We start from the raw sequence: 14555 nt of genomic DNA, 5'->3' as shown, positions 1-14555 counted from the left end.
GACTTATGCTACACCAGATCTGGGAGCACTGAGGCAGATACTGGATGTCCCAGATAGGAATGTGCTCTATCCTTAGCATTTACATCCCAATCTTGAGAAACACAATCACAATAAAAACTTTCATGATGCATAGAATTTACAGTGCAGGAGGCCATTCGGCCCATCGAGTCTGCAACAGCCCTTGGAGAGCACTCTACCCAAGTCCACACCTCCACCCTATACCTGTAACCCAGTAACCCCACCTCACCTATTTGGACACTAAGGGGCAATTTAGCATGGCCAATCCCCCTAACCTGCACATCTTTGGACAGTGGGAGGAAACCGGAGCACCCGGAGGAAACCACCGCCGACACGGGGAAGACGTGCAGACTCCGCACAGTGACCCAAGTCAGGAATCGAACCTGGGACCCTGGAGCTGTGAAGCAACTGGGCCGCCCAATCCTTAATAATCCCTAGATGCCAACTTCTTTTAGTGTACGAGTTCTACTAATCACCCAATTTCTCCGTTCTCTCCTTTTTCACTCCCCACTCCAGGAGTCAATTTCTCAAAGCACTTATCTTTACTGGACCTGCTACACATCATTCATTAGTTATGGCCGATTAAAAAGCCGGACACGCTCAAGATGGATTGTGTGTGTTGCAATGTTGAAAGGATTTTGTGAATGAAATTTACATCACATTATTATGATATGGTCATAAAAGTTTCATGACAGCTTGTAGTCATCAAATATTCATCCTGGCCGCAGGCATCAGTTTATGACCAAAAGGATCTGGACAGCCTGGAAAATGGAAGTGACAGACTCTGATGTTTGTGGAGTTAAATTTTACAAAATAAATAGCTATAGCATTTTAAATTCTTTAGACGCAATTATGAATTTTGAAAATCCCCCAAATCTATTTTATTCCATTAGGTTTGCTAATCTCCAGTGCCAGATGGATAAGCAATGACTAGGTGAGCACGGGCTCTTGACAAAAAGGCGATGCAATGCAGTTGTATGAGCTACGTAACACGTTTGAGAAGGCAAACCCTGAACAATGCTTGCATGTGCCCTGACAGCAGGGTTGAAGTTTAGAATGGATCTCGAGAAGCATTTCTTTATGCAGAAAGCGATCGTCAGTTGGAACCAGTTGCCATGAAAGGTCATTGAAGCCAAGGCACGGACGGGGCTCATTTAGAAAGAAAAGAATGGATGGTGCTGTAAGAAGAATGTAGCATTCTGGAATGCAGAGTCAAAATGTGCATTCTTTATCTGCACTCACCTGGTGATTAGAGATGGAACTGCTTGTAAATACTATAGAGGTTAGTTTTGAAGGTTGAATGCAGTGCAGGCACCTAGGGAAATAGGGTCAAAGAAGGGGTGGGAAGCTGAGGTGAAGGAGGAATTCTAAAATGAATAGGTAGCAGCAGCAGGAAAAAAATCACCAAGAGCTATGGGATGTATTGACAGACTTCAAAACACAACTGCAGCTCAAGATAAATCATAGAAAGAAATAATGGCAATTCTTACCATTGGCATCCTGAACGCCAGTCAGTGCTCCTACAGCAGCGGCAGTCTCCCCCGACAGCACAATCTGGCCTCCGCCCTGCAGGGTGGCTTCGGCAAGTGTGGCAACAGCATGGGCAGCAGCCTCGCTGTAGCAAGGAAGCACATAACATGTTGGTCACTCACTTGATTCTCCAGTAGAAATATACTCCATGTACATATATACAAATACAACACACGCTATTGTACTGCACAGAAGGAGGCCATTTGGCCTATGCCAGCTCTTTGAAAGAGTTATCAATTAGTTTCTTCTCCCATGGCCCCATGAATATCCCCCCATCAAGTATTTATCCAATTCCCTTTGGGAAGGAGTAATGAATCTACTTCCACCATCCTTTCAGGCAGATTATAGCAACATTAAAAAACCCTAACATTCCCAAGTTCTCTGCCTATTATTTTAAATCTGTCACCTCTAGTCACTGATCCTCTTGCCAGTGAAACAGTTCCTCTCTATCCACTCTATCAAAATTGCTCCGAATTTTAAATGTCTCCATTTAATCGTCTCTGCTCCAAGAACAACAGCTTCTCTAGTCTCTCCGCCTGCAAATATACCACCACAAAAGCAGAACATGGGTTAGGATCAGCATGGTCCTTTGCCCATTTGACCTCATCTTTCCAGGAAACTCATTTCATTGTCTTCCTGTTCCAACTTAACATTTACTTAACCCAGCAGAAAGGACACCAGCAGAACAATCGGTAATCAGAGGATACAAGATTGCTGAAGAACACTGATGCAATACTACCGCAGTACTTCCTCGATCATATGCACAGGTCCTGAAATGGAGCTCGGACCTTGAACTGCCTGACTCAAGACGCGAGAATGCAACCAAATCAGTCATGCTGACTGTAAACTCCTTCCTTGAGGAAGCAAAGTCTTGCTAGGAAACAGTTCTGTGTATGGTATTAACCCTTGATATATCTTGCAGCCTAAACAGCCTTGAGATACGGGTACAGCACTGTCACTCTCTGTATGCATGTCCTAGCAATGATCATGAGAACATATGAATTAGGAGGAATGGGCCATTCAGCCCCTCGAGTCTATTCCACCATTCAATAAGATCACAGTCAATCTCATTGTGGTATCAACACCACATTCTTTCCTATCCCCTATTATCTTTGACTCTCTTGTCAATCAACTATCTAGCTCAGCCTTAAACATAATCAATGACCCTGCCCCCACCACTCTCTGGGGAAGAGTTTCACAGACTCAGAGAGTCTGAGCCCCACAACAACCTTCCAAAATAAAAACTGCACAGTAGAAACATCAATAACATCAGTTCAATCATAAAGCAATGAGCTGGTCCACAACTCACTCCAATTGCAACAGGATTTCATTCTGTTCTTAACGGAGACTGGATCGGAGTTTATAAACTTTTTTCAAATAAAGTTAGAGTACCCAATTCCTTTTTTCCAATTAAGAGGCAATTTAGCATGGCCAATCCACCTACCCTGCACATCTTTGGGTTGTGGTGGCGAATCCCACGCAAACATGGGGAGAATGTGCAAACTCTGCACGGATAGTGACCCAAAGCCGGGATCGAACCTGGGACCTCGGCGCCGTGAGGCTAACCACTGCGTCAACGTGCTGCCCGAAGTTTATAAACTTGACTTCATTCTCAGTTCAGACCTCAATAATCCACCAGATGATGAGATAGGGGCCAAGGGTTAACTGGTGACTCAAGTTCCCCACAGCAGATGGGCTGCACCACTTCTTTCTGGGTTCTGATACACGGCTCGCCAACTCTGGTGCAGTTCAGATGCAGTTGGGAGAAATGGAAGGTTGGAGGAAAGTTGGTGGGCGGTGGGGAATATCGTGGCATAAAAAGCCAGAATTAAGTTGCTGTCTGGTCAATGGGGGCGGTCCTCCATGCCACCACTTGAGATCTCATCCCTTGACAAACTCTTTAAATGTGGCACATTATAGTCAGTCTTGCTGCAATTCAAGTGAAGAATAATGCAACACTAATCACATTATACAGTGTGCACAATGCGTTTTAGTTTGAGTTCAATCTATTCAGTCCGATCCAGTGGATTGCTACTGGGAAAATACCAATCGTTACTGCCCCCTGCTGGAATCAGTACAGCACTACCACTTAAAATAAGACTTTTTTTAATTGGCTGCAAAATTCATCAAAAGCTTGAGGGGTGAAACTCAGTGAAACATAATCGCCATCTCCTGAAATCAATGTAGAACCTTGTAAGATTCATTGACAAAAGATTCTGATTTCACAGAATCCCATCTGAGATGTAAGTATTTAGTGTAATGAGCCTCGACAGTGAGAGGTGGTAGTGGCTGCTGAATGGCACCACCACAGTACTTATTCCTCTCCTCACCTGTAAGCTCACAATCCTCCAGCAGGGCTCAATGGATAAGGATCCGAAGGAAGAAGGAGGGCAGAATTCCTCTGTCACACCCAGGGGTGCGGAGGCTGGCCACGGCAGCTGTACCCGACCTTGGTGAAACGTTATTAGTAGGGTGAAGGAAAATCAGCTATCTGCACTAACTACTGGAATCACCCTGTGCTAACCATGCATTACTCTCACTCAAAAACAAAACCTCCAGAGCAACAAAATGGGCTTTTCTTCAGAAACGGTAGAATAACACAAGAGTACATAAAAAGGATGGCTCAGGAGCCTCTACAAAACCTCTGCACTAGATGCAAGGATAGTTACACAGACAAAAGCTATTTGCGGCAAGTACACCTGATCTGACGTCTGATGGATCTAATTAAAGCAGGCAGCAGACAGGCAGAGGCCTACATGACACATTTGTAATGTCGATTAGTAAGAGAATGTGTTCAAAGTTGAAGTGGAAAAGCTGTTAGCAAATTAACAAAAGCTGTGCAATTTTAATTGAAAATGAATGAAAATCGCTTATTGTCACAAGTAGGATTCAATGAAGTTACTGTGAAAAGCCTCTATTTGTATGGCTTCTCAGAACAATTTCAGAAATGTTACAGGGCAGAAGGAGCAATTTATCTAGTTCCATTCTCCCAGCAACCCTGTACACTCTTCCTTTTCAGGTAACAATCTAATTCTTGTTTGAGTGCCTCGATTGAACCTGCTTCCACCACACTCTCAGGTACTGCATTCCAGGCCTTAACTATTCACTGCATGAAGAGGATTTTTCTCCTCAAGCCTTTGCTTTTGTCAGTTACTTTAAATCTGTGCTCTCGATCCTTTCTACGAATGGGAAGTTTCTCCCCATCTGATCGATCTGGACCCCTCACGATTCTGAATACCTCTATTAAATCTCTTCCCAACCTTCTCTTCTCCAAGGAAAACTGTCCCAGCTTCTGCAATCTATTTTTGATTAAAAAAAAAAATTAACTTACGAGTACCCAATTTTTCTTCTCCCAAATAAGGGGCAATTTAGTGTGGCCAATCCATCTAACCTGCACATCTTTGAGTTTGTGTGGGTGAGGCCTGAACCTTGCGTGAAAGGCACAATCTCTCAGTTCTGATTAATTCTGCTAAGTCATCCTTTAGCACCCACTCCAGTATCTCTACATTGGTTTTATAATATAGAGAGCAGAAATGTTTAGGGTGGCACATTCTATCTTGACTTTAACATAGCATTTGTTGGTTAGAGACAGGAGAAAGCAGGGAATGAGAAAATGCCACTCCACTCTTTAAGGTCACTTCTTCCAAACACCTTGTATAATCCATCTCACCAGACTCTACCCAAAAAGAAACCCTGTGTTTTCAGTTTAGTTTCTATTAACAGTGTGAACCTCTCCTTGAGTGGACGAGAAATTCTCTCATCACCAAAGGTAGCCGAGCAAAACTGTAGCACATACGTCATCGCCAATATTTGACACCCACGTGTAACACTTCTCCTGAACCAGCAGCTTAAGAGCCAGATGTCCCGTTTCAAGCATCTCAGTCAACAATTTGCCTACAAGCTAAAAATGAGACCTCCCACTGCTTCTTTGGTTTAAAATCAACAATAGGAGAAGGGTACAATGTATACCCAATCCAAAAATATATGAATATATTTATACTGTGCTAATGCACCCTTCCCCCACCCCCCACATCCACTTTGCTTTATTCATGCCTCAGTCACCAGTTCCCCAAAACATTCTCAGCTGGTGTTGTTCCAAGTAATGAGCTTTGAACAACACCAGATGCATGAATAACATGTTGTGGCCCCTCCACAAACCACTGGTTCACGTGTCTTTGCCCTGAGAACCAATCCCAACAGAAACTTATGCTAGTCTTCACCTGCTGGATCAGCGTTGTATCCAGAGAGCAGTGCTGTCACCTGGGAGGCCAGAGGTTCAACCTGTGCTCTGTGCTGAATTAGGTACAGCATCCATGGAGCAATAGGAGGTACAATTCAAATAAAGAACTTGAATTTATACAGTGTCCTCAGGGCATTCCAAAGCTCCTTACAGACAATCTTCCCTGTAACATCATATGGCCTATCTCAGCCTTGGGGTCAGATCAGCAAGTTGACTTTTTCTTCAGTGTGGTCACTGTTGTAATGTAGGAAATTAGGCACCCAATTTGTGTACAGCAAGATCCCACAAATAGCACTGTGAAAATGACCAGATAACAGGATCTAGTGATGCTGGTTAGGGGATAGATGTTGGTCATGGCATGAGGGACTTCTGTTATTCTTCAAATAGTGCCATGGATTTTTTTATGTCCAACTGAGGAAACGGATGGGGCATCGTCTCATGTGAAAGATTGCACCTCCAAACTGCAGAACTCCCTCAGTATTGCACTTGAGAGTCAGCATGGAAATGGATCTTATTCCATGAGCTTTTAACTTAAGGGCTGCCACTTAACCACGATTGAGGGACAGGAAACAGATCCGGGTGTCTCACCCATGATTCCTACCCAGTATCCTGACAGGAGCAGACACAAGGAGGGACGTGGGGATCTGATTTGATGGTGACCCTCCCCATCGCCTCTCCAGTTGAATAGTCTGGACACATGAAGATGATCTGTTTGGGTGAGGTACCAGAGAGACATAGAACAATACAGCGCAGTACAGGCCCTTCGGCCCACGATGTTGCACCGAAACAAAAAGCCATCTAACCTACACTATGCCATTATCATCCATATGTTTATCCAATAAACTTTTAAATGCCCTCAATGTTGGCGAGTTCACTACTGTAGCAGGTAGGGCATTCCACGGCCTCACTACTCTTTGCGTAAAGAACCTACCTCTGACCTCTGTCCTATATCTATTACCCCTCAGTTTAAAGTTATGTCCCCTTGTGCCAGCCATTTCCATCCGCGGGAGAAGGCTCTCACTGTCCACCCTATCCAACCCCCTGATCATTTTGTATGCCTCTATTAAGTCTCCTCTTAACCTTCTTCTCTCCAACGAAAACAACCTCAAATCCATCAGCCTTTCCTCATAAGATTTTCCCTCCATACCAGGCAACATCCTGGTAAATCTCCTCTGCACCCGCTACAAAGCCTCCACGTCCTTCCTATAATGCGGTGACCAGAACTGTACGCAATACTCCAAATGCGGCCGTACCAGAGTTCTGTACAGCTGCAACATGACCTCCCGACTCCGGAACTCAATCCCTCTACCAATAAAGGCCAACACTCCATAGGCCTTCTTCACAACCCTATCAACCTGGGTGGCAACTTTCAGGGATCTATGTACATGGACACTTATATCCCTCTGCTCATCCACACTTTCAAGAACTTTACCATTAGCCAAATATTCCGCATTCCTGTTATTCCTTCCAAAGTGAATCACCTCACACTTCTCTTCATTAAACTCCATTTGCCACCTCTCAGCCCAGCTCTGCAGCTTATCTATATCCCTCTGTAACCTGCTACATCCTTCCACACTATCGACAACACCACCGACTTTAGTATCGTCTGCAAATTTACTCACCCACCCTTCTGCGCCTTCCTCTAGGTGATTGATAAAAATGACAAACAGCAACGGCCCCAGAACAGATCCTTGTGGTACTCCACTTGTAACTGAACTCCATTCTGAACATTTCCCATCAACCACCACCCTCTGTCTTCTTTCAGCTAGCCAATTTCTGATCCACATCTCTAAATCACCCTCAATCCCCAGCCTCCGTATTTTCTGCAATAGCCTACCGTGGGGAACCTTATCAAACGCTTTGCTGAAATCCATATACACCACATCAACTGCTCTACCTTCATCTACCTGTTCAGTCACCTTCTCAAAGAACTCAATAAAGGTTTGTGGGGCATGACCTACCCTTCACAAAGCCATGCTGACTATCCCTGATCATATTATTCCTATCTAGATGATTATAAATCTTGTCTCTTATAATCCCCTCCAAGACTTTACCCACTACAGACGTGAGGCTCACCGGTCTATAGTTGCCGGGCTTGTCTCTGCTCCCCTTTTTGAACAAAGGGACCACATTTGCTGTCCTCCAGTCCTCTGGCACTATTCCTGTAGCCAATGATGACATAAAAATCAAAGCCAAAGGTCCAGCAATCTCTTCCCTGGCCTCCCAGAGAATCCTAGGATAAATCCCATCAGGTCCTGGGGACTTATCTATTTTAAGCCTGTCCAGAATTACCAACACCTCTTCCCTACGTACCTCAATGCCATCTATTCTATTAGCCTGGGGCTCAGCATTCTCCTCCACAACATTATCTTTTTCCTGAGTGAATACTGATGAAAAATATTCATTTAGTATCTCGCCTATCTCTTCAGACTCCACACACAATTTCCCATCCCTGTCCTTGACTGGTCCTACTCTTTCCCTAGTCATTCGCTTATTCCTGACATACCTATAGAAAGCTTTTGGGTTTTCCTTGATCCTTCCTGCCAAATACTTCTCATGTCCCCTCCTTGCTCGTCTTAGCTCTCTCTTTAGATCCTTCCTCGCTACCTTGCAACTATCCATCGCCCCAACTGAAACTTCACACCTCATCTTCACATAGGCCTCCTTCTTCCTCTTAACAAGAGATTCCACTTCCTTGGTAAACCACGGTTCCCTCGCTCGATGCCTTCCTCCCTGTCTGACCGGTACATACTTATCAAGAACACGCAGTAGCTGATCCTTGAACAAGCCCCACTTATCCAGTGTGCCCAACACTTGCAGCCTACTTCTCCACCTTATCCCCCCCAAGTCACGTCTAATGGCATCATAATTGCCCTTCCCCCAGCTATAACTCTTGCCCTGTGGTGTATACTTATCCCTTTCCATCATTAACGTAAACGTCACCGAATTGTGGTCACTGTCCTCAAAGTGCTCTCATACCTCCAAATCCAACACCTGGCCTGGTAATGCATTGATTCTCGTCTTAGAGTGGAGTCAATGCCTTCCAGAGGGGAGAAAATGGACACGAAAAACCAGAAATGTATACCAGAGGGATCCCACTGTGTTGGAATCTATGGTAACCAATCAAATGTCCAGGTTATGAGTTACAAACAGAAAATGCTGGAAACACGAAGTCAGTCAGTACTGGTGAAGAGAACAGGCTAGTTAACATTTCAGACACGCAACCCTTCATCAGAACAGTCACTGCCCAGCAAGAGGTGGAGGGCAGGGGGTCGCTCAGGCTAATTTTCCCATCTCCAGAACAGGGTCAAATACCAACTTCAGGTATCTCATTTCCATTCTGCTTCCTCAACCAGAGACCAACTAACTCAGCGCAAATCAAGGCTCAGACCGTCAACCTTTCTGACCCAAGTTACTCTGAACAAACTCGCCAAGTGATTGCTGGCACAAATGTGTTTGCAAGTTTATCTCAACCCTTCTGAGTAATCCTCTCACCTCCATAGGCACTATTATCTTCCCTGTAACATCATATGACCTATCTCAGCCTTGGGGTCAGATCAAGTTGACTTTTTCTTCAGTCTTGGTCAAAACTGCTTGGTAGAATATGAGCCGGCTAAAAGAGTCCAAGGGGAAATGTTCACCTGTCTTTCGATTTCTATCCCCACCCTTGAACCCCATTACAACCCATTCATTCATCTGCACCCAGAATTGAATGTCCAAGCACTGTGTGTCGAGAACTGTAGAAAACCATAATCAAAATAATTGAAAAATAAAAATCTCACCAACAGTGAAATGTGAATGACGTGCATCAATAAAAGGACCATTTTCAACTTCAAGCTCAAAACTTTACATATTTTTTAAAACAATGGTGAACTTGAAAATTAAATTTAGACTGAAGGTCCAGCCACTAGCCCAGGATATTTCCCTTTTCCTGAGAATCAAAGGGGAACTTCATGCAACATCTCTCCAGACCTCTGCTGGCTGTTACCCACCTGTTCAGCGCCATGGTAACTGTGGCCCCTTGCTGCATCTCCTGAGATGCAGCCACCGCGGCCTCTGCCAGAGAGGCCACGGCCTGGGTGGCTTCGGAGGCCTGCGTCGTCTGGATTGCCATTTCCCCACCTTGCAACGTAGCCCAGTTCTGTTCCACCTGTGTGAAGAAAGTGCTGGTGTTACTGAGGCAGAAGCAAATAAAAACGTGAAGAATCAAAGGAAAATATGTGTGTATGTGGGGGATTGAGGTGGGGTTAGAGGGAGGGGGAGAGGAATATGCACATATTGTTGCAGTCTTTTAAAAAAAATAAAAAATAAACAACTAAAGGAAATGTTTTATCTCCTGCTCCAACAAAGTGCTGCTGTTTTGGGACATTTCCATAAATAACAACCAGTTGAGGAGAAGGGGGTTATGGCAGAGAGCAAGAAGAGGGTTTCCCGCAGTGTGGCAAATCTATACCAGCTTTCAGACTAGTCAAGCCCCAGTTTAAACGAGCAGGGCAGTTCAGGTACATAGGCAGCTCCTTTCCAGCAATACCTCGCCCAATGGTTTTGGACAGAATTAGAAACAAAATATAAATTTTCTATTCAAAGTTCCAGAGTGCTATCTAAAAACAAAACTCCACCACAGGCTTCCCTTTCTCTTTAAGCAAACCTACTGCAAATTTCTATTGAGATTTCAAAGGTTTAACATTACCAGAGGCTAATTCTGGGCTCCCAACCATACAGATCAGAAAGGATGCATAGTTCATCCATGATTGGTGCCAAATCATTTCAGCCACAATGCTACAACTGGATTGAGTGGGAGGAAGAGGTAGGATCTCCACTCTCGGAATGAACCCTGCCAGCTCGAGGAATGAGCCCCAGTAGTGGTGGCTGTCACGGTCAAATTAGCTAGTGTCCAGTTTTGCACATGAATGCTGAGTACTTGCTGCATATACTGAGAGACCTGGAACGCAACAGTTTCTGGAGAGGTGAAAACTAGAGCAAAGGAGAGAAAGTTAACAATGAAACCTTTTCTGGTATTTAACGAGTTTGTAGCAGCTGCTCAGGAGATTGTTTTACAGGCCACTTAGAATCTAGTAAAAAAAATCTAGCCCAACTAGAAGAACTGGTCACTTAATTTAAATACCGAGAATATTTTCTCTTTTCTTGCAAGGCCGTGCAACTAACTGGGTCTCGAATACCTAATTTCTCAAGGTGTAATCTGTTACTCATATGTATAATAATAATAATCTTTATTATTGTCACAAGTAGGCTTACATTAACACCTCAATGAAGTTGCTGTGAAAATCCCCTAGTCGTACACTGAGGGAGAATTCAGAATGTCCAATTCACCTAACAAGCATGTCTTTCGGGACTTGTAGGAGGAAACTGGAGCACCCAGAGCTGAGAATCGAGCCCAGGTCCCTCGAGCAGTGCTAACCACTGTGCTACTGTGCCACTCTGTAATAATTTAATCCTACCAAACAGCATCCAAATTATAATTATATGGCATCTTTATGTATAAGACACCCCAAGACACATCAAAGGAGTAAATAACATACAAAATCTGACTCCAAGCCACATAAAAATACCAGAATTACGACAGAAAGCCAAAAATATGGCCAAAGAAGTAGGTGTTAAGGACCATCAGAGAGAGAGAGAGAGAGGGAAGCAGCAGTGGTTTAGGGATGGAATTCCAGAGCACACGATATTGGCAGCTCAAGGCACGGCCGCCAATGGTAGGGCCAAGAAAACCAGTTAAGTGCAAGAGGCCAAAGTTCGACGAAGGCAGTCATTTCAGAGGGTTATAGGGCTGAAGATGTTTACAGAAACAGGAATGGAGACGCCCATGGAGGGATTTGAAAACAAGGGCGAGAATTTAAAAATCAAGGTACTGCCAGCCCAGGGGGTCAATGTAAGTTGACAATCACAGTGGTGATGGGTGAATGAAGCGAGTCGAGCTAAGGGCAGCAGACACAAAAAACGGAAGAAAATTTAATTTCAAAATTTACTTTAGCGATTCTAGGAACCTATTGCTCACAGTCCTAAGTGTGGGAAGTTTAGGTGAATGAGGGACTGGGCAATACATTACAGGATGTGTTATGAGTGCAAGCAGTCAGAAATATGCTGACCTAAATCCAGCACCCATACAGGGGAAGGTTCCATTAGCTCCTCTTTTGGACAGAGTAGAAGAACAGTTTGTTATTTTTTATATGGGCCCCTGTCTCTGAATTACCTGCTGTCCAAACATACTTGCTATTGCCATCTTCTCACATGGCAGTCAAGACTCGCTGTATTGCCTTACAGCTGCAAAACTCCCTATTTCTCAGTCTTCCTTCATCTACCACCTTCACCTAACCAATGCCTAAAACCTGGCGTTGTCATTTAAGCACCATTTGCTGAAATAGCTTGCCTGCTTACCAACTTTTCAATTTCAATACAAACCCGTGGCTGTGGGTTTGAATCTAAACACTGTTGTGCCAAGGGCTAGGTCACACCACAGCATTCACTAGTTTTGGGCTTCACTGCTCTCATAAGGTTTGTCAAAGGCTGGTGGAGCGACGAGAGGTATCACTGGCTGTAAAAATAATTTAATCCCAAATTTTTATAGGGGGTGAGGTGAAGCAGAAGGCTATTCCTTTCAGGGCAGAGCGACAAGGAACCCACAACATTCCACCGTCTCTTAACTTGGTGAATTGTTTTTGCCCTCAGTGCAACATTTGTGGTCTGACACCAGGAATGCCACAGCCACAAAAGGATCGCCCAATTCACCAAATGACATGCGGACCACCAGGTCGGCAGGGCGGCTCAAAACAGCCCAATGAAAGGACAAAGTGATGGACAGAATAAGCAATCTGCAAACTGTTAAACGGGACAGATCAAGTCCAACACAGAGGGAGTGAAGCTCAGGCAGTGTTGTAAAGAATTAATGTTCCCTCGTACCTAAATTGGAATTGGGGTTTTAATTGTTTAATAGACAGCACCAAATATAAAGATGGTAGGTGGCGTTGTTGGAGAAGCGATTGCTGAACACAATAAACTTGGAGTTGAAGAAGTCAAGACCAGTTTTCTAGTTCTTATCATAAGTTACCATTGGAGCTTAGCAGGCAGCAAAACGGGGAAACAATTTGATGAGTCTTTTCAAAACGATGCCAATGAAGCAAGACGTGATCAACCCCTGATCAACTAGCACAAAATGATTGAGATTAAGATTATTGAGCAAACAAAATTCTTAAACATGCAGATCAAGAAAACGGGTGTAATGTTGGCATATTTTAATTTATTTACAATTAGTTTTAAACAATTTGACGTTTTCCTAAAAGAAGATATTTTAACTTATTTTTTCTTCGGTGTGTCTTATGGTCAGAGACTATGAGCTGTAGAGGTGTCCACATAAGCAATTCATTGAAAGCTAGTGCACAGGTATAAAAAGAAATGAAAGGCAAATGGAAACGTTGAACTTTATCTCATGAGGATTGGGACGCAAAGCTGATGAAGTGATACTTCGCTTGTACTGAGCCTTGATTAGGCCCCATCTGGAGAACAAAGTGCAGATTGAGCACCGATCCACAGGAAAGATACATAGGCCATGGAATGGGCGCAGTACACACTCACCGTAATGATTCCGGGCCATACAGGATTAAATTATGGAGCCACATTAAATAAACTTTGTTTATGTTCCCTGGAGTTTAGGAAGCTGAGGTATGATTTAATTGAGGCACTTAAAATGGTACAGAGATTTGATAGGGCAGAAACCGAGAAACAATTTTCTCTGGAGGGAGTGTCCAGAACAAAAGGGCAAGTCTTAAAAATTGAGAAAATTAAAAACAGGCCTTTCAGGAAGCACTTTTCCACATGAAATTTTGGTATTTGTTCTCCCAAAAGTCTGCAAAATTTGTAGTTTCTTGTTAGGTAAAGGTATTAAAGGATACAAATCAAAGGCAGGTAAATGGAGTTGAGGTACAAATCAGAAAAGGTTCATGGGGCTGAATTGTCTCCTTCTCTTCCACGGCCAAAACCCCACCCGCAGTCCAACAAAGCTTCTAGTTCTATAACCTCGCCCTTCAGCCAGGTGGAAAGGACCATCCAGGCCATGGATGTCTCCATTGTTACACGATGTCACGATAGGATGTCAGTGCTGGGTCGTGCCCAGTGGGAGTTGGGATGGAGCTCCCAACCCGTGAGTGCGTGTGCAACTGCTACCCTCACCTCTCCGTCCTGCACAGTGGAGTAATTCACCTGAGCAACAGTTACCGTTCCTGGGAGCTCAGACGCATCTGCAAGAGTCGCAACTGTTGCACCCGTGCCAACCTGCAAATAAGGGCAGACATGAAAGAACAGTGCTTTAATCTGCAGCAGGGCGTCTTCATTCCCCACTCACCGCTTTCCCAAAGATTATCCTTCGCTTAAAATCAAAACAAATCAGTGTCACCGCTCCGCCTGATGGTTTAGTGAGTAAACAAATCTGGTGCAAAGTTAATAATAATAATAGCTTATTGTCACAAGTAGGCTTCAATGAAGTTACCGTGAAAAGCCCCTGAGGTCACTGTGAAAAGCTATGCAGGCCAGATGGGTCTGAGTTACCACCTTTGGTCGGAACTGGGGTATTACGGATTCTTTAATTAATCTCAGTGTCTCCGAGAAGAAAAAGAATGAGAGTTGGGGAAATAAAAAATTAATTCAGCTCATGATCAATATCCTACAACCCCTCCCCTCTGGAAAGAAGCACAACTGGATGCCAGGCAAGGGCAGGGTCAGGGCCAAATACAATCGCTTCTATAAAATAAAG

General features: G+C 44.1%; 1 protein-coding gene across 7 annotated transcripts in view; it reads right to left on the bottom strand.

Moving 5' to 3' along the window:
* The window catches only part of nrf1 (nuclear respiratory factor 1), a 75561-nt gene that overhangs the window by 24457 nt on the left and 36549 nt on the right, over window positions 1-14555 (bottom strand). For 6 of the 7 annotated variants that reach the window (XM_072471131.1, XM_072471136.1, XM_072471134.1 and 3 more), the window contains 3 exons: window positions 13976-14077; window positions 9781-9938; window positions 1509-1633 (listed from right to left, as the gene is read on the bottom strand). In XM_072471131.1, coding sequence (XP_072327232.1) covers window positions 1509-1633; window positions 9781-9938; window positions 13976-14077 — 385 coding nt within the window. The remainder of the gene's footprint in view (window positions 1-1508; window positions 1634-9780; window positions 9939-13975; window positions 14078-14555) is intronic. The other variant, XM_072471135.1, reaches the window with a different exon arrangement.

The sequence above is a fragment of the Scyliorhinus torazame genome, chromosome 13 (genome assembly GCF_047496885.1).
Source record: "Scyliorhinus torazame isolate Kashiwa2021f chromosome 13, sScyTor2.1, whole genome shotgun sequence".
In the NCBI taxonomy this organism is placed as follows: Eukaryota; Metazoa; Chordata; class Chondrichthyes; order Carcharhiniformes; family Scyliorhinidae; genus Scyliorhinus; species Scyliorhinus torazame.
This window is presented reverse-complemented; position numbering and strand designations above follow the sequence as displayed.